This window comes from Bos grunniens, chromosome X (assembly GCF_055505025.1).
Source record: "Bos grunniens cultivar Pamir isolate PY7600 chromosome X, Bosgru_T2T1.0, whole genome shotgun sequence".
Lineage (NCBI taxonomy): Eukaryota > Metazoa > Chordata > Mammalia > Artiodactyla > Bovidae > Bos > Bos grunniens.
The window spans coordinates 14,801,934-14,824,973 of record NC_141194.1 but is presented as its reverse complement, the minus strand read 5'-3'; the positions used below and the strand labels follow the sequence as shown (position 1 = coordinate 14,824,973).

Genomic DNA, 23,040 nt, shown 5'->3' with positions numbered 1-23,040 from the left:
TTCCACCAGCGCAGGCTTTCCCCACCCTACCTTACACCATCCTGTCTGAAAAAAATAATTCCACTTTCGGTGGAGCCAAGTAGAGTCACTTGAAGGCAGTGTAAACAAAAGGAGCAGGTAGTGTTGGTTGATGCTTGCAAAGAACATTCTAATGGGGGAGAAAAAGAAATGAAAAGACCAGCTAGCAAGTGGGAGGTTTTCCTGGCTGTATGAGAGCTGCTTGGAATGGCATTGACATCTGGTTTCTAAGGACCAGCCCAGCAAACCTAAAGCTCTAATGTAGGCAAACTCTCCTTGGGCATCTCTTCCCCATCTGTTCCCTTTTGCCCTCACTGAGCTAACGGCAGGTTCCCATCTCAATGCTCCTATTGTCTGTGTCTGACCCCGCAGGGCTCTCCCTGGTCATCCATGCCTGTGTTATCCCCACTCACCAGCAAAGCTGACTTGATCAGTTGAAATTAGCAGTCTTTAATGGGTGTCAGTGCCCTGCAAAAAGAGAAAAATCAAGCCTTGACAGGTGGTCTTTTAGTTATTAGTCAGAAATTAAGAACTCTGAGGGTAGGAGAAGAGTTCTATGCTAGGCTGCCTTTAACAGGGCAGCCTCTCCTTCAGTCCTGCTGATAACGGAACAAGTTTCTTAGTCCTCCACCTCCCAAACACACAAAAGATAGAACCAGTCACTCCCATATTTGTGTCCTCAAAGCTCTTACTTAGAACTCCAGCACATTTTATAACACTGTTCATCTTTGAGTAGGAATTGGAATGAAGATGTTTCTGGCTTTTCCAAAACAACCCATTTAGCCTTTCCCAGTGCAAATAATGGGCCAGCCTCCATTTAGAAGGGAGTCTTAATTAGGAGCCAACTTCCTATAGATGATGTTATCAACCGTCAAAGGCTGCTAACAGGAGGATTTAGCTGTGGACTGAGAAGTCACTGCTGAGCTAGGTGAGGTGGGAGTCCTGGGTGACCTTGATAAGAGTAGCACAAAATCCTGTTTGAAATCATTTCCAGAGAGGTTGGGAAGAGAGAGAGTGGCCATAGCAAGTATGGACAAGCCCTGAGCAGGTTCAGTGAAAGGACTAGTTACAAGGAAAAACTCTGCTTCCTCGAAGAACTGTTTTCTCCTCTTCATGGATGAATTCAGAATGGAACGTGATTCTTTTTCTCTTTGGGCACCAGAGAGCCCTGTTTGTGGTTTGATATTTGATAATACAAATGTGAAGTCCTTATGTCCTTGCTATTTGTTTTCTAATGCCCCTCCTTGGTTTTGATCTCCTTTTCTAATGTGTGTTCTCCTTGAATCTGCTTTTTTTGTGTGCAAGGAGAGAGAGGGAATCAGAATGGCATCTTGTCATCTTTGGTCTCCATTGTTGAGTACCTCTTGGCCTTTTGTCTGCCATAAATCACCATACAAGTGGAAGGCATAATTGCTATCAAGAACAGATGAGAAGGAGGACAAGTAATTCTCTTTATACAGAGGGGTTCTATGGATAGTTGTGGAACATGAGAAGGGAGATACTGGAAGACACCTGAGGCAATAAAGCCTTCCTCAGCTCTTCCAGAAGCTGGCATTGAGAAATCGAGAAAAAAATCCTAGCAGTGTGTTCCAGAGGGTGTACTTCTGATTTACTCTTGTTGATGGAAGCAGTAAAACCCCTGTTGGCCTGACAGTTTGATGGTCAGTCTCTGAATACCTTCACGCATGCACCTAGAGAAGAAGCAAACCTCTGCAGGGAATCCTAGGGAGAAAAGAGTTCCATTGAAAACACCATTAAGAAAAGTGACCATTTATCCAACCCTGACATCTAATTTGCCCTTTCTAAACATTTAATGTTGTAACCACAAACAAATGACAGGTTCCAGGACGCCAGGGAAAAGTAAGCTTTTAAAAAGTCTGTGAAAACATCGTTCAGGGGAAAAAATAAGTTAGAGTGGGAGTAAAGTACAGACTATAAATGAGGAAGAGGAAAGAAAAGCGTTTTAAGAAATGACCTTCTTGTGGCTTCTGAGTTGTACCAAGTGGTTTGATGTCATTAGCCAGATGATCCTATTGATTTTCTTATATTCATGTAGTGAACAAATGGAAATCTAAGCATTTTCCCACTTCATAGTGTGTTGTTTCCTATAGTTATAAATATATCTTCCAGTCACTTAGGGTGGCCAAGTAAGGGAAGGGGTCTTGGGCTATGCTCCTTAACCCTTGGGTGTCTGGCCTGACAGGCCCATTTTCTTATTGTATGTCCCCTCTGCTGACAAGGAGTAACAGGGCAAGGGGGTGGCTAGGACGCCTCAGGAGTCTACTCCACAAGTCACTGTGATAAATGACTCTCCCAGGGAGATTTTTACCAGTAAATGCCCAGAGGTGGGCTGCAAACTGCAAGAGTCCACCCTTTTGCCTGCCAATCCCAGAAACATCTTTCCCATCACTTTATGAGCATGTCCCAGAGACCATGTGAGATGCCTAGAATCTGTTTTATGTGGGCTTCAGAGGGATGGGTTAGGAGGAAATGAGACCGACTTTGAATTGAACTAGCCCAGGCCACTGTCTTTTGTGCTTTGTGGGTTCTTAAATGGGTACCTGTAGTACTCACAGAGAAGGAAATGGCAACCCACTCCAGTATTCTTGCCTGGAGAATCCCAGGGACGGAGGAGCCTGGTGGGCTGCCGTCTATGGGGTCGCACAGAGTCAGACACGACTGGAGTGACTTAGCAGCAGCAGTACTCACAGAAGGAAAAGAGAAATGCAAAAAGCATGGGGGGAATAATGAAAGGGAGGAAAGGTAGCTAGAGAGGAAAAGAAAGGTGAAGAGGAAAGGAAGAAGGAAGATGCATAAGTTAGCTTTTTCTGTGTAACAAAACACCCCAACATTTAGTGGTTTAGATAAAGCCACAGCCATGTCATTTGTTCCCAGTTCTGGAGTCTGCAGTGTGGGCTGGGCTCTGCTGGAGTCTATTTGCTCACTCATGTCCCTGCAGTCAGTCCCCTGCCAGTCAGCTAGATGACTGTGCTGGAGGTTGGCACAGTAGTGGTAAGTGGTAAGTGGGCACACATGCCTTTAACCACCCAGCAGGCTAACTCAGGCTTGTTCTCCCTCTCACATAGTGGCTCGAGGTTCCAGGAGCAGCAGGAAAGTGCAAACTTACATAGTCACACACTTTTTATAAGAAATATTTGGCCACACCATGTGGCACGTGGGACTTTAGTTCCTTGGCCAGGGATTGAACCTGTGTCCCTTGCACTGGAAATGTGGAGTCTTAACCACTGGACCTCCAGAGAAGTCCAAAGCACTTTTCAAGCTTCTGATGGCATCACATTTGCCACTGTCCTGTTAGGCAGAGCAAATGCGAGTCCATCACACATTCAAGAGGTGGGGAAAGAGATCCCGCCTTTTGCTAGGAGGAGTTGCAGTCACAATGCAGATGGATTGGCATACTGGCATAGGGAGAATTTATGGCCAGTTTTGCAATCTCCCACAGAAGGGAAAGGCTAGAACTCTTTTGCTGGCAGGATTGGCAGAGATGTAGCAGTGTAGAGATTAAGGCCCTCACCTTGAATTTTAAAATGATACTATAAATCACCAAGTTCCTATATTCCACAGGTTATCTGTCAAATAGGGCTGGATAATAATGTAACCTCTTACTCATTTCCAGTGGGAACAAGAAAAACTTTATGGGCAAAAGTTTCCTCCTCTTTTACTCCCTGGAATTGGACTAAGGAGCAGTTAAATGCTTAGTACGTCTCAAGTGGCAAATGTATTTGGAAACAGAAAACTTTAAGGCAGTAGACAATTTCTAACTTGCGTTGAAGATGCAACAAAAACTTAACAAAGGAAAAACTGGGAACTTTTCCTGGTGGTCCAGTGGCTAAGATTCCAGGCTCCCAATGTAGGGGACCCAGGTTCAATTCCTGTCAGGGAACTGGATCCCACATTCCGCAACTAAGAGTTCGCATGCCACAATTAAGACCCAGCACAGCCAAATATAATTTTTTTTTAAAAAAGGAAAAATTGACATGGTGGTGTTCTTAGTTACTTGGTGAGACCCATCCTATACCTAAAATTGTTTGTTTTTTTCCTCATCTGTGTATCTTTTCATCATATTTCATTACTGAAAACAGTATCAAAGCATAGTTTAAGTAGAGGAAAATGCTCAGAATTTGTTGCTATCCAGTGGAAAGAGGAGTTGAGAGTTAATTAGAAAGCCTCAGGTCTGGCAGTTGGAATTGATTTAATGCAGCAGTAGTTATCTAAATTCAGTTTTCTTCAGGAAATGTTTTCATACAAAAGGAAGAAAGTCCATGTCTAGTAAAGTTTGTATGAATATAGCTTAATGTAAGACTGTCATTAAAAAAATCAAGTAGGTGTTTTTGTGAAATAGACAACGAATGCTCTGAGAAAGAATTCATTGGTACATCCTTACCTACAGATTCACTTTTAAGATGGTAATTGTTTATACCCTAAGGAAAGGCATGCCTTAAGTTTGGAAATGCCTTTAGTTCTGCCATGTTGCAGGGAGACCTGTGGTTGCCTCACCCAGGGGGTCGGGTCTGCTGATCAAGAAGTCATTCGAAGGGGGTCCCTCCCTTTGTGCTCCTTAATACCCTCTTCAGCTCTGGGCAGAGGTAACCATCAACATTCTAGCCCATGGGGTACATTTGGAAAACCTCAAGCTTAGAAAGGGGAGGGAAGGAGAAGAGGGAAACTGTAGGATGAAGGAGAGTAGAAGGGAAGAGAGGATGAAAAAACTGGAGAGGAAGGAGGAGAGAAAAGGAAACGTTCAGTGCCACAGAAAAAACATCATTGGACCAACCGTCCAAGAGGTCTGCCAGCTCCTTACCCTGGCCTGGTTCATTCCACCTCTGACCTGGCATCACCAGTGCCACTAAAGAGGTCATCTTTGCATGGGACTTCCATTGTGGTCTAGTGGTTAAGAGACCACTCACTTTGCATTGCAGAGAACTTGGGTTCAATGCCTAGTCAGGGAAGTAAGATCCCTCATGCCTCAGAACATGGAGCCCATGTGCCACAAGTAGCATGAGTCTTTGTGCTGCAATGACAATTTCACGTGCTGCAGCTAAGACCCAGCGCAACCAAATAAATGAATAAATATTACCAGTGATGTAGTGATTCTGCCAAACAGAATATCACCCATAAATAAATAAATATTAAAAAAATAAAGCAGTCGTCTTCTTAGATGTTTCAGAAAGCAATTCCTTCTACAATTTAACAATGCTCTGAAGCAAGATGTTTCTCTTAATTTAAATCCTTTGGGCTGTAGTTTAAAGCTACCTTCTAGCATTGCCTTGTGCCCACGGCAGAGATGAAGACCACCTCCCTGTCACGGTTCTTCTCTGAGGGCCTTGTGTACATCATGGGTATTATTCCTAATCCGTCGTAACCTCCACCTGGACTTGCAGTGTGGATTTTTTCCAGTCTATTCACAGATTATGTTTTTAATACATTTTCCTGGGTTGTCTGCTCCATCCCTCCAGGTCCCTTTTGACCATTCTCTGCTTTGCTTTTGATGCTTCAGCAGCATCAGACTGACTCTAGCCCTGCCCACTCTGTGCCAGTCTTTGGCTCTGTGTCTCAGTTGAGGCACTTACCTCTTCATGTAAAGAGAGTTCCACATCCTTTAAGATGCAGCGTGACTGTTACCTTCTGGAGGAACCTGCCAGATTCGTTTTCCTCTGCCAGCTTAGGTTCCCTTCCTTGAAGCTCCCACTGTACCTGGTTCATACGGAACTTCCAGAAAACCTAGCAGTCTGCATTCAAGCTCTTATGGTCCTGTTGGCTAAGTGCCTTTGGCAAGGGTGTAACCTGAACACCCCTGTTCTTTGGCATACAGTAGGCCTTCAGTAGAGTTTTGTTCAACTAATTATCTTTGCAATCTTACAGAACCATCTCAGTTGGACTCCTCTTGAATGGTGGCATCCAGAACTGAACCAGTCTGTGCAGGTAAAGATCCTATTAGGTGGGGTCCCCTCAGTAATGGGGCCACCACAAGGTTTGACAACCATGCTTGTTTGTTCCTCGATGGCCATACTCACCATTCTGTAGCCAAGCCTGGCATATCTCTGACCTTCTTCTGTATCTGCCCAGCAGCCTCACCTTCATCCTCTCCATCTGTGAAGTTTGCTTTTCCTACCACTGTAGAGAAGCTTACCCTTGCTTATTTCTGCTCCTCTTCCCAGTTTATTGAGGCTTTTGGTCCTTTTTCCATGGTGTTGGTGTCTTTGTCAGGAACTGTGAGCCACTCTCTGCCCCACAGTCTGGGCCACTAAATAATCATTAGGTTCTCAATGAAGCAGTGAGCCCTCAGGATGCTGCACATCACATCACTGGTTTTGTTTTAGTTGCTCCTTGGACCAGCATCACATTACCCAAGAGGACAGTGGGCAACTCTCTGGAGCTGCAGTTACCTGTGCAGTTACCCAGTGGTTTCGTTGATTATCCCAGGATGTGTGGACCCCACAGTCAGCACCTGGGCCTCTGAGCAGCCAGTGAGTACAGGTGTTCCAGTTCTTGGATGCAGCCGCTCTGAGCTTCCTCTGCTCTGGAGCTGGGCTCTGAGTACAATCAGAGATAATTTCCTTCCCGTCCAAGCCACTTTGTATGGTCTCTCTCTCTCTCTCTTTTTTTTTTTTTTTCTGGTTATGCTGGTATTACCCTGGGTTTTAGCCAGCTTGATAAATAGAGGAAGTTGGATGCATTTCCAGCCTTCATGATGTCATGGTTTGGGGCAGTCTGCAGCTGTGGGAGGTTTCAATTAATCCTAGCAATTGGTGAGTTTGCTGTTCTTCTCTGTGAAGCTTCTCTGTTCTGTGCCATGTCTTACATAAGTCAGTATGGTTCCTTTTGTGACTTGCCCTTTCCTTTCAATGATGTAAGAAGCCCAAACATTGGCAGGCACTGTGTTTTGTTACTGGAGTGCTGGTGCTGATCCTCATCAGATCCCGAGTCCTGCTTAGTTTCTTGTGGAGATAAAGGGCAGTGGACATGTGGCAGCGATAGTGGCAAAGACAGATCCAGAGGCTGATGGATGGGCAGTTCTGTAATTAAGTTTAGGCCTCTGTGTCCATCAGCCATTTTCACATCATTGCTTTTGACATTTCTTTTCCACAGCTTGCTCAAGTGAGTTCTTGCTCCCTGGCTGGGTAGCTGGTTTCTTGGCTCTGAGAGCAGAAGTCTTTGTGCTCTCAATGGGCCTTTCTAATTGTGCTAGAGTGGGTCCAAGGGAGACGGTGTCCAGCTGAGCTAGTGATGGCCTTATGTTCTAGTTAGTCTCCCTCTGAGCTTGTGCGTTCTCTTTGAAAAACCTGGATGGCTTGGCCCAGCCTCCCTCTGTTCTGCCTTTTGCTAGAAAAAAAATATATGTAACTGTATAGTCATACGTGCATCTGTGCCCATGTTCTATTGGCCTTTGTCCTTTCCCCCATCACATGCCTCTCTATGGAGGCTTGGTGGGTTTCCTTCCAGGCTTTTTTGTATGTGGCCACACTTGTCACTATACAAATAAGCATACATATATAGAGCTTTGTTTGTTTCTTAACATATCCTAGTAGCTACAGTATTAAGAAACTTGATTTTTTTGAATGACTTACACATATTGACAATCTCTGTGTATCAACACATGTAGATCAACTTCATTTTTCTTAAGCATTGTATAACATTTCAGAATATGGATGGATCATCCTTTTTTTTAACTATTCATTTACTGATGGATACATAGGCTTTTCCACCCTTATACAAAGCTGCAATAAGAGTATCTGTGTCTATATTTTTGTGTCTGTGTGTCGCTATTTCTGTAGGGACAATCTCTGGAATTAGAATTTCTGGATCAAAAGATATGCACATTTAAAAATTCAAAACATAGCTCAACTGTTATCTCAAAGTTTATGTATCCACCAGCAGTGTAAGCAAGAGTTCATTTCCCATGTTCCCTTGAACATGCTTTCCAGTTTTGGGTATTATTAGGCTTTTTAATTTTCTCATGCAGTAGGCAAAACAAATTTCATTGTTGCTTGCCCTATTTCTCTACCTGAAAGTGTTCCAAAGGAGCAAAGAGAGACTCATGTTATTTATTAATAAACTTGATTTACTAGGCACCACTCAGCGTGCTTTATTGTGGTTATCAGTAAGGTTTTGGAAGAGGCAATGTGTTTGAGTTGTGAAATTTCATCAAAAACTCCTATGTAGAAAATTCTCATTTACACAAATATAAAGTGAAATTATTTCCATACTCAAGTCACAATCAATTTGTTTCTTTGTTTGATTATTTTAATGTTTTACAGTTGTTAATCTTCCATTCATTCCATGTTGAGCATTGGTACATGTGTTTATAATTTGTTCATCCTAGGACAGGACATCTTTCTTGGCTTTCCTTTTTGTCTTTAAACATTGGTTAATGAAGTTTTTCTGACATACTGGGCTTTTTTAAGAACTAGTCCTTTTTTTCCCTCTTAAAGAGCATATAATCAATAGTAATTCACCATGACTTCTTATTTCCTCTTTGAATTCATATCCTGTGTCCTTCTGGAGCATTGAACTTCTGTCTTAACAGTTTGTTAACTGAAGCCAGGAGTAGATCAGTTGGTTCCAGGATCACTCTATAGATTGTTACCTCTTGAAGTTCTTGATTTGAACATCGTTATGTCTGTATTTCTCATGAGGGGAGAGCATGGTGTGAAGTGACTGTCATCTTTGAGCTGATAGCTGTGCCCATATTTTGGTTTTGAAGCAAAGCATGATGGAATATTCTGAAACATACAAGTCAGGTGGTCAGTAATGTGCTCTCTCCTGAGTGGGCACATGATTTCCTTTCCCCAGAGTGCATCTGCCTTGGCCTTCTCTCAGGTCATTGCCAGTGCCTCTGTCTCCCCCTTCCAACTGTGAGCCAAACTGGACAATCAGTAGAGAGTTATTTATTCAGCTCCTCTGTGGATAAAGAATTCTGCCCTGGGCTTTGGGGATGCAAGTGCCATAAATGACACCCAATCCTTGATATCAGGGAGTTTAGGTTCTAGGGAAATTAAGTCACAAAAACTGAAGAAAGGGCTAATGAAGTAGAGTCTCTCAAAAAGACCACCCTGCCTCAGAACTGATCACTTCATTGTTCAGTGCCACTGTGATGTGGTTGATGAAGCCCGAGTAGTAATACAGGCTACTAAATATTAACAAGGTCAGCCTCCAAAATGACTTTGTCTTGTCTTCCAATTTGTAATAAGTTCCTTAAGAGTAAGGTTTTCTTTCTCCATTTCTTTTGTAACTCTGCTGCCAAGTTCAAGCCTTCGTAGACAGCAAGGGGTCTAGAGTCCTTGGCCGATGTGCTCACTGTACTACTGAAGCATCATGGTGCCAAGAAGGCCTGGTTTCCATTGGTCTAATTCTTTGCTTTTTTAAAATTTTTTAGACTTGTGCAAAGTTCTTCTGAACTTCCTGCCAGGTGAGTGAGTCTCTTTCTGTGTGAAAATGTAGAAATGATGAACATGTTTGTTTTTCGTTTCAAATTACCCTCCTCAAGTCTCCCTCCCCTTAAACACTGTATTCATTTTGTTGCTTTGTTTGTCACTCTTCACTCCCACTTGGAGCCTTCTTTTCTTCAGACATTTTCTCTTCCTTGGTGATTCTATCGTTGACCTATTTCTTCTCAGTAATCCAATTGTTTTTGAATAACTTCAGTAATGGGTACAGATTTTGAAATTACATGGTGCAGTAAAATCTGGGGAAGGAGAAGGATCATTTACGTAGAATTCTTTGGGATTTTGTTTCACAGTTTTCCCCTTTCCATCTCCCTGGACTGGCTTCCCTATCTCTAACAGCATTTCTCATGTTTTGAAATGGACCATCAAAGTATTCTCTCTCTTACCCAAAGTGCTATGCATACATATATGGCTTCCAAAGACTCCTCCCCAACAGGTTTCTGCTCCTAACCCCCTTCTAAATACAACTTCTGAGGTCACTATTGACTTGGATTTCCTATTTCCTCTGAGACTCATAAATAAGGATGATTTCTGGTATAAATAATAAAAATCTTGTCACCAATGCAAATATTTATTACAGTTAATGTAAATTAGAATTCACATAGCTACAATAAATGCTGATAAGTTACTGTTAGAAACAAGGTTAAAACACTGGAGCAGAGTCACACAGCTAATAAATGACCAAGTGGGGACTTGGAACAGGAGTTGGCATGCATGCTCAGTCGCTTAGTCATGTCCAACTCAAGAGTACTAGAGTGTGTTGCCTTTGCTTCCTCCAGGGGATCTTCCCGACCCAGGGATCGAATCCGCATCTCCTGCTTTGGCAGATGGATTCTTTACCACCTGGCCACCTGGAGGTTGGCTTGATGTGACAACAAAAGCAAGGAAAGGCACAGAATGTTGGTGGGTGGTTCCCTTTCCTTAGGACCTTCCTTCCTCTCAAATACGATCTCCTGAGGCTCCAAACCCCATGTTTCTGCCTCATCTCTGCTCCTACCCCCCCAGCCTGATCAATACCTTGAGGATGCTTTGAAGGAGTCTTCTATTTGTCTCCTCTACATATTGATAGAATTATTATACAGCAATAAGTTCCAGACCAAATCAATTTTAAAAATCTTTTTTGAGTGCCTACTGTGATTGGAGTTGCATGTTGTGAGGGTTGGGGTGAGGTGAGGTGGAGACTAAGTCTATGTAGGACAAGATACTACGTTCTGGTGCTTTGTTTTGGTTTTTAGATCAAGTTGAGTCTCATGGACTATGAAGAGAAAGTGTCTTTTAAGTAAAAAAACAAAAAACAAAAAAAAAACACCCACCATTTATTTGGCCACACCAATGACTGGTGAATCTAAACAGTGTCTGTAAGCTCTTGAGGGCAGGATAGATACCTGTCTTGTTTAATGTAGTACCTTGAGTCCCTAGCATAGTACCTTGTATGTAATAGAACCTCAATAAATGTTTGTGAACTAGTTGAATGAATGCAAGAAATAATTCTGAAGTCTATTTACATTTAGTGCTAGGGTATACTATAAACTTGTCTTCTAATTATGCTTGTAATAATAGCCAACATTTCTTGTCTATACTAAGATCTTGATTATATGGCCTCATTTTATCACTGTAGAAGCCTATAAAGTAGATTCTATTGTTACCTCCAGTTCTTTGGAAGAAAAATTTAGGTCCAGAGAGGTTAAGGAACAGGCCAAGGTTACACTGTTAAGTGGTGGAACTTAGATTTGAAGGCAGGCAGATGACTTCCCAGGATAAGGCAATGGCACCCCACTCCAGTACTGTTGCCCGGAAAATCCCATGGAGGAACCTGGTAGGCTGCAGTCCATGGGGTCGCTAAGAGTCAGACACGACTGAGCGACTTCACTTTCACTCTCCACTTTCATGCATTGGAGAAGGAAATGGCAACCCACTCCAGTGTTCTTGCCTGGAGAATTCCATGGACGGAGAAGCCTGGTAGGCTGCAGTCCATGGCATCGCACAGAGTCGGACACGACTGAAGCGACTTAGCAGCAGCAGCAGATGACTTCCCATGTGTGCTCTTGTACCTTATGCTTTTCTGCATGTGTTTTAAACATGAGCATTAGGGGAGGAGCCTGAAGAGTGAGGGCAGAAGAAAGTAGGCTTTCACTTTGCCTTGGGTAATTCAAACATGGGTAGTCAAGAGGGTCGGAGAAGGCAATGGCACCCCAATCCAGTACTCTTACCTAGAAAATCCCATGGATGGAGGAGACTGGTAGGCTGCAGTCCATGGGGTCACTAAGAGTCGGGCACGACTGAGCGACTTCACTTTCACTTTTCACTTTCATGTATTGGAGAAGGAAATGGCAACCCACTCCAGTGTTCTTGCCTGGAGAATCCCAGGGACAGGGGAGCCTGGTGGGCTGCCGTCTATGGGGTCGCACAGAGTCGGACACAACTGAAGCAACTTAGCAGCAGCAGCAGCAGTCAAGAGGGTAGATTACAGGTAGGACAGTGGAGAAATTTGGAGATGAATGAGAGAGTGGAAAAATATAACACCTTTCACAAGGTTTTGTGAATATTTGTTTACTTTTAAGTATATAATTTATTTCTAATCTTACATATCTGGTATTGATTCACTTGTTTTATTGAATAAAGCTTTTTTCCCCTGCTGCGTTAGAAAGCATTTAGTTCGTATTAAGAAAGTCATTTTCACTTTGAAGACCAAACAAATTATTTTCCTTCCCTTTGCTCCTAGAGACAAGAAAGCTTTAAATTATCATCATGCTGTGTAGTTCACCATTGACTTTACTTTGGCTATGACAAATGATATCCAAAGCCGCTGTTTTGGAGTTCATATTCAGCCCTTAACAGTTAACCCACTTTCTGTTTAGAACTTTTTTTTTCTTTCTAGCGTACAGAATGCCGTTTCTCCTACAGCATTGCTGTCTGGCTTCAGTTGTTGGTGATTTTATCTTCAAAAAATTTTGTTGCTGAAGTGTGGAATAGTTCCTTTTGTCCTATATTTCTTCAAATTACAAGCTTTGAAATCGCTGCTAGACATTTTGGTGAGCATTCCAGAGAATTCTGTGAATAGTCTCATTTGGTTTATAAAGTGGGTAAAAACATGAGGACTTTCCTTGTCAGGTTTTGGCACCAGGGTTCTCCTAGCCTAGTAAGCATGAATTAGGCTGTTTTTTTGTCTGTTCTTTGACTTTTTGTGAGGTTGGAATTCCTGTGAAAACATCTGGGCTTGGAGTTTTCTTTGTGGGGGAAATTTTGAGACCTTTTAATTATACATCTATTTAGGTTTATTATTTCCTCTTGATTCCTTCTTGGAAAGTTATATTTTTTTTTTCCTAGAGATATGCATATTTTTATCTAGATTTTAAAAATTACTGAATAAAGTTCTTACTAAGATCCTTTTATCTTTTATGTTTATAGCATTTTCATTTATATTGCTTTTAAAATTTTTTCTGTTGGTTATTCGCTTACACTTCTCTGTCTTTACCTCCTTCTGTAGCCTTCCCTCCAACCTCCTTGTAATTTTGCCACAATAGTCTTTTCAAAGAACAGCGTTGGCTTTATTAAAACCTTTATTTTATGTCTTTTTATCTTTTATTTTTTTATTACTTCCTTTCCTCTTCTTTGGGTTTATTTTGCTGTTCTTTTTCAAACTTCTTAAGAAGGTACTTAACTCATTAATTTTCAGCCTTTCTCTTTTTTAAAATATGTGCATTTAAAATAGAAATTTCACTCTAAATATCTTTAGCTGTGTCCTGCATGTTTTGAGATTTAATGTTTTTATTATTGATACAGTCAAATATTTTCTGATATATGTTAGGACTTCTTTGACCCTAAAGTTATTTGTTAAATAATAGTTGAACTTTTTATTATAACTTAATTTTGTTGTGGTCAGAGAACGTAGTCCTTTTCTTTTTTCTAAATCTGTTTTTGAGACTTCTTTTATGGCCTGGTTGGCTTTCATAAATATTCCATGTGTACTTGAAAAGGTTATGTACTCTGTAAGGTTCATGTATGGTCATTAAGTCAGGTTAGTTTAATGTGCCATTCAAATATTCTATATCCTTAGTGACTTTCTTTGAATTTTATCGATTGTTGATAAAGATGTGTGGATCTCTCTCAATGTGATTGTAAATTTGTTCTATTTCTCCTTATATTCTGTTAAAAATACTGGTTTGTATATTTTGAGGCTGTATTATTAGTTGCATTCACATGTAGATTTGTTTAGTCTTCTTACAGAATTAATCCTTTTATGAATGCATCATTTTATTTATAGGTAAAGCTTTTTGCTTTAAAGATAATTTGTCTGATATTAACATAAACATTAATTTTCTTTTGATTAGTAGTGGCATTGAATATCTTTTCCATCCTTTTATTTTCAAACTTTCTGTATCATTGTTCTAGTTGTGTGGTCGTAAACAGCATATAGTTGCATTTTGTATTTTTTCAGTCTTACAATCTTTGCCTTTTAATTGAATGATTTAGTCCATTTATTTTTCACACACAAATCATTGATTAAACCCAGCATCTTTTATTTTTCCTCACTGTTCTCTGTTTCTTTTTCTCCCCTTTCTTGCCTTTCAGAATGGCTGAATATTCTAAAAAATCACCCCTCCCTGTACTAGTTAGGAAATTATATACCTCACTTCTGTTTTTTACTAGGTCTTATTGAATTTATAGCATCTACTCAGCTTTTTGATGTAATAAGATAATCAATACCTTTAGCCTCCTCTAGGATAATACAGGGACCTTGGAAGACCTTAATTTTTTTAATTTCACTTTTCATCTTCTAATTGATACGTTAAATATAGTTGCCGTGTTTTTTTTCTATCATGTTTCACTTATCCCTGCAAGGTATTATTGATATTTTATATTTTGAATTTACCACTATACAGTACTACCCTTAACTCTGGGCAGCTGTGGCCTCTGCCCTATGTCTCATGCTTTAGAGGCTCCCTCTCTGGCCCTTCCCTAGTCATATCCCTCTCCAAAGGATGAGGACTTTTTTATACAAGGAAGGCAAGCCCAACTCCTCCCCCAACCCTTCTTTCTAGATTGTGTACTGGGAACCCAGGAGTCAGGTATTTCCTGTCCAGATATTTTGTATCTATTTCCAGGACCTGGGCAGTCCTCTTCTGCAGACAAGCCATGCTGCAGGTGTACATTCCTCTAGACCTGAGGGATGACCAAAGGATAGCTGCTTAAAGGAGAGAAGGGGGTTTAGATCTATGGACTGAGGTGTCAACATCTGTGTGCACAAAGCCTCTTGCAGTTTGAGATGGAGCCTTAGTGGAATAATAAGGGCAAACTGGATCTCCTTTCAAACTTTGACCTGTATATTACAAATGTTAGGAATGGGTCTGGTCACATTTTTTATTGCATCTCAGATCTTACATTTTTTGCCTGAACATATCTTTTAGGATTTATTTAGTGACGATTTGCAAGTAGGGAACAATATCACAGTTGTTGTTCATCTTCTGGTTTCCATTGTTGCTTCTGAGGTGATAGCTGTCCATCTTATAGATGCTCCTTTGGAGGTTAGCTGTCTTGTTTACTCTGGCTACTTTCACGATTTTCTCTGTGTTTTTGGTTTTCGTCAATTTCACTATTTTGTGTTTACATGTCGGTTCCTTTTTATTTATTGTAGAGGTTCTTTGGGCTTGTTGGATCTGTGGATAGGTGTGTGTGTGTTTTTTTTTGTTTGTTTTTCTTACCAGTTTGGGGTCAGTCTGTCAGTATGACTTCAAACATTGGCTCTTGCTCATTCTCTCCTCTTTGAATTTTGTTTAAGTGTATGTTAGACCTTGTGTTGCTTTTTTCCATGTCTCCCAACTGTTCTTTTGTATTTTGTATCTGGAGCTCAAGCTTGCTTCATTAGGCCCAAACCCTCAGGCATAAGTGGCTCCTTTGTTTGAGCAAGCTCTGGGAATTGGTCATGGACAGGGAAGCCTGGCATGCTGCAGGCCATGGGTTCGCAGTGTCCGTCGTGACTGAATGACTGAACTGAACTGAACTGAACTTGCCTATATTATCTCCCTGAATTCCTCCTTTGGCTTCACCTTTGACCTGGTGATTCTTTTCTATCTTGTCAGCTCTCTGATATATTAAAGAAAATGCTTTTTAATATTTTATTCATGATTTTTAGTTGTCTCAGCAGAAGGTTTGATCTAAATAACCTAACCCAACATATTCTAGAAACACTGAAGAAAAAGAAATTGGAGATATTTGTTGTATCAGGATCTTTTAGTAGAGTTAAAATTGAAATTTAATTATGCTTTTAGTTTCTTGATTCTTTTTTTAAACATATAATCAAAGATTCTAAAGAAAACCAGCCCTGAGATTCTCTGACTTCTTTGACAGTTGAATGATCAAAGTCAGTTGCTTTTTCAGCTTTTAGTTCTTGATTTTATCTGCCCTCTTTAGTACCTCCTTTTACAATTTCTCCTTGTGCTAGTCTTGTTAGCCAACATTCATGATTCAGTGTAAATATCTCAAAGGCATAATATTTTCTAAAGATAGATTTATGATGTATTACCATTCAAGGTTGCACCGATGGTCTTTAAAAATATATATGTATACTATTTAATGAAATTGAAGAGATCTAGAATAATTTCTTGGAGTGGCATATAATTTCTTGGAGGGCCATGGCTTTCAGTCATGTAGCTTATGTACTGTCCAACCCTAGGGGTTGCCATTTACATCAGTCTACAACCCTAAGAGATGAATCTGGGATAATCTTTAATTTGTGGATGTGTTAATGTCAAGGTCTAGTTTTACCGTTCAAATGCCAGCAAAAAGTTTTCTTTGTCATGGATGTTGTCTCACAAGCCATCCTCAGCAACTTGAAATTTTGCTAAGAACCAGTGGCTCTTCAAGTCACCTCTGTTGATGACCTAGATTGCCTTGACCTAACCCATCTTAATCCAGGAGATGAGGAATAAATAGTTCCAGCTGAAAAAGATAAAAATGACTTTAATGTACAATGAGTAAGGGTTTCAAAATCTACAGCTTTCCCTCTTTGATCAGTGATCCCAGAAATGTCCTGACCCTGTAGGATGTTCTCTCGTTTATGCAGAGGGCAGTAGGGGTAGCACTATTTTAAATAGCATAAACTCCTTCTCCTATTAGGAAAGTATATATTCAGCCTTGAGGAAACATACTCCAGGCTTGACAGTGAAAAGCAGTCTTTTCAGTGATGCCAGGTCTGTAGTAAGTTCTTCCTGAGCCATATTTTCTCTCCTAGATGATTTCTGGAGTCACCCTTCATTTCCGGCCTTTCCTGCCGTCATCTGGGGATTGAGTGCAAGCTCTCTTCAGTGGAAAGGCATGGTTTATTTTGGTCAGAGGCCCAAGTCACAGCACATGTTAACCAGTCTCTGTGTCCCATGACTGATTTAACTTCGACCATAACTTATAAACCACTTATGCCCTACCCTCAAAGTTGGTAAAGCTCATGAATGAGGTTGCAGAAATTTTGAAAATTCTGTAATAGCATTTTGAGTTTGTTGTTTCATTTTGCCTTGGAAGTTTGCTTCCGAGGGGATCATTTCTCAGGAATGCCAGCATTGTGGCCTGGTAGAAAGAGTAGGAGTCCCACCAAACAAATGACCGTGACCCTTCCCCTGGAACAGGGATCCCTAACCTCTGGGATCTAATGTCTGATGATCTGAGCTGGAGCTGATGTAATAATAATAGAAATAACATGCCTAATCAATGTAATGGACTTGAATCATGCTGAAACCAACACCCCTTTCCCCCTACCCCCTGGTCCATAAAAAATTTGTCTTCCATGAAACTGGTCCCTGATGCCAAAAAGGTTGAGGACCACTGCCCTGGAATATATTGGGCATCTTTCTATACCTATAGAACAAGAATCTCAGCTAGGTGAATTCTGAATTCCTTTCCAAAAACAGACTTCTCTGGTACTCTTTCTAGAACTAAAATTAGATACTTGTGCAATAAATCTTCTAAGTCAGCTCTTTGAATTCCAGGTGGAGTCAGGCCTAAGGCATTTGTATAGGAGAGTTTTTTTGGTAGAGATTTGGTTCATTAAATACAGCTTTTTAAAAAAAGGAATGCTCCAGCAGAAGCAATATGGGAAGCTGCTGTATAGCACAGGGAGCTCAGCTGGGTGCTCTTTGGCGACCTAAATGGGTGGGATGGTGGGGGGAGGTTCGAGGGAGAGGATATACACAGCTGATTCATATCGTCATACAGCAGAAACTAACACAACATTGTAAAGCAACTATACTACTGCAATCAAAAAAGAAAAAGGGAATGCTTTTGAAGGGGCAGCTGAGTTCAAAAATTAATAATAGATTATTTTTTAAACTTATATATGAAACTTATGCATATAAGTGTTTAATTCAGTCAATTTCTGGAACTGAACACATCATGTAACCAGCAAGCAGAATATTACCTGAACCTCAGAAGCCCCCTTGTGCCCACTTCTAATTGTTACATCCGCTGCTCCTTTCCAAGGATAATGACACTCCCAACCTCACTCCATCGATTAGTTTTGTGTGCTTTTGTTTCTCATCTGAATGGGATCACGGGCAACATGCATTCCTTTATGTCTGGCTCTTTTATCTTACAATATATTTCTGAGGTTCATCGATATTATTGTATGTAGCTGTAAGAGACACTTAAGTTTTTCTCCAGAGAGACATTGCTGTATCTTTGCACAACGATATTAGCGTTATCGTTCAAGTGACTCATTCTGGAGGATCAGCAATATACCATTATGAACAGAGAGAGGATAAAAGTGCTGGAGAGGAGGGACAAACCAGAGGCGCTTTATAATTTATTAACATAGCATGTTATTAATATATAATACAATTTACAGTATTGATTTTAAAAATTTAAGTCCTCTTTGGAAGGAGGATTCACTTCCTGCCCAAGGACGTTATCTTGCCATGCATGTCCAAGGAAAGAATTACCTCCCTGGTACTGGCAATGGCTATTAAATTATAGGGTTCCTTTTATTAAAAATTTTTTTTGTTTATTTTATTTTTGGTTTCACTGGGTCTTTGTTGCTGCAGGAGCTTTTCTCTAGTTGTGGCGAGTGGGGGCTACTCTCTAGTTGCAGAGTGAGGGCTTCTTGTTGCGGTGGCTTCTTTTGTTGCTGAGCACATGCTCTAGTTGCATGGGCTCAGTAGTTGTGGTACATGGGCTTAGTTGCTCTGCAGCATGTGGAATCTTTGCAGACCAGGGATCAAACTGGTGTCCTTGCATTGTCAAGCAGATTCTTATTCACTGGACCAGCAGGGAAATCCAAAATTATAGGACTCAACAATTGCCAGCTTTTCCTGGAGACTGAGAAATCGTAATTTATTCCCATCTTTCCATGTCCTCATCTCTGTAATCCTCACACAGATGAGGTACAGGGTAGCTGTTTGTTTACTGACTGACTGAAGAGTCTACAGCTAGCATTTATAGTCCCTTCACAGTGCCAGCCCCTGTGCCCAGATGTCTGCTTTAATCACCACAGCAACACTATCAGGCTGGCACTGTTATCACAGTTTGTTAGGTGGGGAATCTTGGCCATTGGAAATAACTTATCCAAAGTCACTCAGACATTGTGTGGCAGAACCAGGACCTTTGGCCCCATGCTTTTTAGCCTTCACTGTGGTGCTGCATACTGTCTATCTTGAGTTCAGGGAGGTGCAGTGGTGACTGGGTTTGTGGGTGCCCTGTGGCCGGGAGCTCTGCCAGCTGAGAACACATAGCCTAGTGTGTCCTGGCCCCTTCCCTGATGGCTGTGTAGAGGGAGCCTGCTCAGTGGGCTCTTGCTGCCTGAGCCCTGTAGGTGGATTGTGATTTCCTGGCTGGCTTTTTCCTCCCTCAGCATCTCACGCCAGCAACTACTGCTGGTGCTGACTACCTGTCCTGGAGTTCAGTTGGTCATCTCCTCTGCAGTTTTCTCTGTGTGCCGAGCTCCTCCCAGCCCCTGCCCCACCTCCACCACATGTATTTCATCTAGTTACCACCTAGTCAACCCTCACATCTCATCTAGTGTATATTGGCTCTCAATGAATATTTGTTGGAACAAAGTTAATAAATGAATGGTAAATAAGACTTTTAAATTCAGTACCGATACAAATTTTGCTTTTTGAAAAATGTTGACTCTGCTGAAAAATGTCGAGTAATAAAAATGGTAATGAATTAACATCTAATAAAGAGGAAATGGAACATATCCATCCTTTTACAGCCTAAGACATAAATGGGATAAGATTCTGTGACCTCTTCTGATTCTTAGCAGTTTTTTAACTAGCCTTTATATAGTGGTAATCGTTACATATGCAGCATTTTGTGTTTTTAAATTCCTCTTGATATTTTACAGGTATTGATGTAATAGGGGACAGCTAGTTGGATGTTGGATCTATTTCTTTGACTTTAACCTTTGCTTTTCATGGCGTTTATTATTATGTGGTTTAGTCACTAAGTCATGTCTGACTCTTATGACCCCATGGACTATAGCCTACCAGGCTCCTCTGTCCATGGGATTTCCAGGCAAGAATACTTGAGTGGGTTGCCATTTCCTTCTCAATTTGTTGTTATAATCATACATAATGTCCTACCTCAGGGGACCCTACCCCTCTGTCAGAATGTTAAACCAAAGTGCCTTTGTTCAGCTCACAGGGAGACAATCTGCCCCTGCCCTGTGAATGGCTACAGAAAGAAACATGTGCCCTCCTGTTTTGCAAGATAAATGGAAATGGCCTTTTTACTTTACTTCCTCATCTCCTCTCCCTCTCTGTTCTATAAAATAAACTGGCATCTAGACCCCATAAGATCAATTTTTGGGGGGACACTAGTCTACCAGCTTGCTAAATAATGTCATACTCCTTGCATTGAATACCTCATCTCGTGGTTTATTGGCCTGTTTTGCTACAAGTAGAGTGAGCTTGGACTCGGTAACATTGATGCTTTCCATAAATCTACATGGACTACCTTGCCAATCATTTTTAATGTATATTATCCTAGTGGCTGGGTCACCCATAATAAACATGGGTTTTGCTTTTTGTAACCAGTGCCCACCTGGCATTGCCAATTCTCTGGAACTAGAGTATTTTAAAGGGAGGGGTGTTGCAGGTTGTCTTGCTTGAGGAACCGACCTTTGGACATTGCTATCTTACGATTATAGCAAGCTGTGATGATGTGTTTTCCCCTTACTTTATTTCAGGATGTTTTTCTCTGGTGGGCAGTGTGGCCATGTTGGCAGACCTGAAGAACTTTTACTGATGTTTAAGATAGCCCTTGTCGTCATTTTTCTTCATATTACTCTGGTTACATCCCTGGAAGGTAAGATGCTCATTTTCCTTTATCTTTTTTTCTGTTTTATCAGTGTGTATGTTTGTGTGTTTGGGATTTTTTTTTACAATGGCAAAATTAGTGTAAAACATTTTAACAATTTTTAAGTGTATAATTCACTGGCATTAAATGTGGTTCACAATTTTGTGTAGTCATCACCACTATCCATTTCCACAACATTTTCATCATCTCAGATAGGAACTTTGTACCCATTAAGCAATAACCTGCCTCCCCGCTTCCTCCCAGACCCTGGTAACCTCTGTTCTTTCTGTCTTTATAATTTTTCCTCTTCTAGGTACCTCATATAAGGAATTATACAATATTTGTCCTTTTGTGCATGGCTTATTTCTCTTAGCATAATGTTTCCAAGGTTCATCCACGTTGTAGCATGTATCAGAATTTCATCTCTTTTTAAAGCTGAATAATGCTCCATTGTATCTGCATATCATACTAAGTTTATTTATTCAGTGTTAATGGCATTTGGGTTATTTCCATCTTTTGGGCTACTATAAATCATGCTACTGTGCACATTGTTGTGTAAGTATCAGTTTGAGTCCCTTCTTTTGAAAGTAGAATTGCTGGTCATAGGTAGTTCTATGTTTAACATTTTAAGGGTCTGGCAAACTGTTTCCCACAGTGACTGCACTATTTAACATTCTTACCAGCAAGTCACAAGGATTCCAAGTTCTGTATATCCTCACTAAAATTTGTTACTTTCTGTTCTTTTGATAATGGGTGTGATATGGTTTTTGTTTACATTTCCTTAATGATTAGTTATGTTAAATATTTTTTCATGTGCTCATTAGAATCATTTGTGTATCTTCTTTAGAGAAATGTCTATTCAAATCTTTGGTCCATTTTTGAATTGGATTGTTTGGGAGTTTTTGTTGTTATTAAGTTTTTGGAGTTCTTTATATAGTCTGGATATTAATCCTTTACCAGATATACGATCTGCAAAAATTTTCCCCATTCTATGGGTTGTCTTTTCACTCTTTTAAGTAGTGTCCTTTGATGCATAGAAGTTTTTAATTTTGATAAAATCCAGTGTATCTATTTTTACTTTATTGCCTGTGCTTTTGCTTTTATATCAAATAAATATCATTAAGATTTTCCTCTATTTTTCTTCTAAGAACTTATAGTTTTAGCTTTTATGTTTAGGTCCTTTGATCCATTTTGAGTTCATTTTGCATATGGTGTGAGGTAAGGATCCAACTGGGCTTCCCTGGTGGCTCAGCAGTAAAGAATCGGCCTGCAGGGAGGGAGGAGGGAGGAGGGTTCAGGATGGGGAACACGAGTATACCTGTGGCGGATTCATTTCGATATTTGGCAAAACTAATACAATATTGTAAAGTTTAAAAATAAAATCAAATTAAAAAAAAAAAAAAGAATCTGCCTGCAATACAGGAGCTGCAGGAGACTCTTGTTCAATCCCTGGGTCAGGAAGATCCCCTGGAGGAGGAAATGGCAACCCACTCCAGTATTCTTGCCTGGAGAATTCCATGGACAGAGGAGCCTGGCAGGCTACAGTCCATGGGGTCACAAAGAGTTGGACATTACTGAAGCGACTTAGCATGTGCATGCGCAAGGATCCAACTTCATTACTTTACATTTGGATATCCAGTTTTCTTAATATCATTTGTTGAAAACACTGTCTTTTCCCCATTGCATAGTCTTGGCACCTTTGTCAAAAATTAATTGACCATATATGTGAAGGTCTGTTTCTGGTGCTTATTTGTTTATAAAAGTAGCTACTCAAAGGCACCTCCGTATGGAAATTTAAGGGAGATAGAGAATCACACTAATGAAGCATTATTTTCAGAAAAGAAGATCTCTATAAGCTTATGAAAGAAGGAGAAAAAGGTACCTGAGGAGGGCAGTAAAAAGACCAGAATTACCAGGGCTGCAATATGTTTGAGTACAACTCCCAAAAGAATATAGTGCTGTGCAAATATAAAGAATCATTACAGGAACTTCCCTGGCCATCCACTGGTTAAGACTGCACTTCCACTGCAGTGGGCTTGGCTTTGATCCTTGATCAGGGAACTAAGCTCTCACATGCCACATGGCGTAGCCCCCTCCCCCTAAAAAGAATCATTATAAAGAAGACACTATTAAGGACACACAGAAATACCTTTCTTATTTAGAAGAAAATTGCAGGACCAAAGAATCTTTGTTGGATAAAACAAATATGTACTGGCAGCAAACAGTGTAAGTATAACACACACGGATGCACACAAATAGAAAACTTCACAACAGA

General features: G+C 40.6%; 1 protein-coding gene across 18 annotated transcripts in view; it reads left to right on the top strand.

Moving 5' to 3' along the window:
• ADGRG2 (adhesion G protein-coupled receptor G2) overlaps positions 1 to 23,040 on the top strand; it is a 127,335-nt gene that overhangs the window by 35,422 nt on the left and 68,873 nt on the right. For 15 of the 18 annotated variants that reach the window (XM_086388225.1, XM_086388217.1, XM_086388228.1 and 12 more), the window contains one exon: positions 20,656 to 20,774. In XM_086388225.1, the coding sequence (XP_086244351.1) occupies positions 20,657 to 20,774 (118 nt within the window). In that variant the 5' untranslated portion in view covers position 20,656. Of the gene's footprint in view, positions 1 to 5,898; positions 5,959 to 20,655; positions 20,775 to 23,040 lie in introns of all 18 variants that reach the window. The other 3 variants (XM_086388218.1, XM_086388223.1, XM_086388214.1) reach the window with 1 other exon arrangement.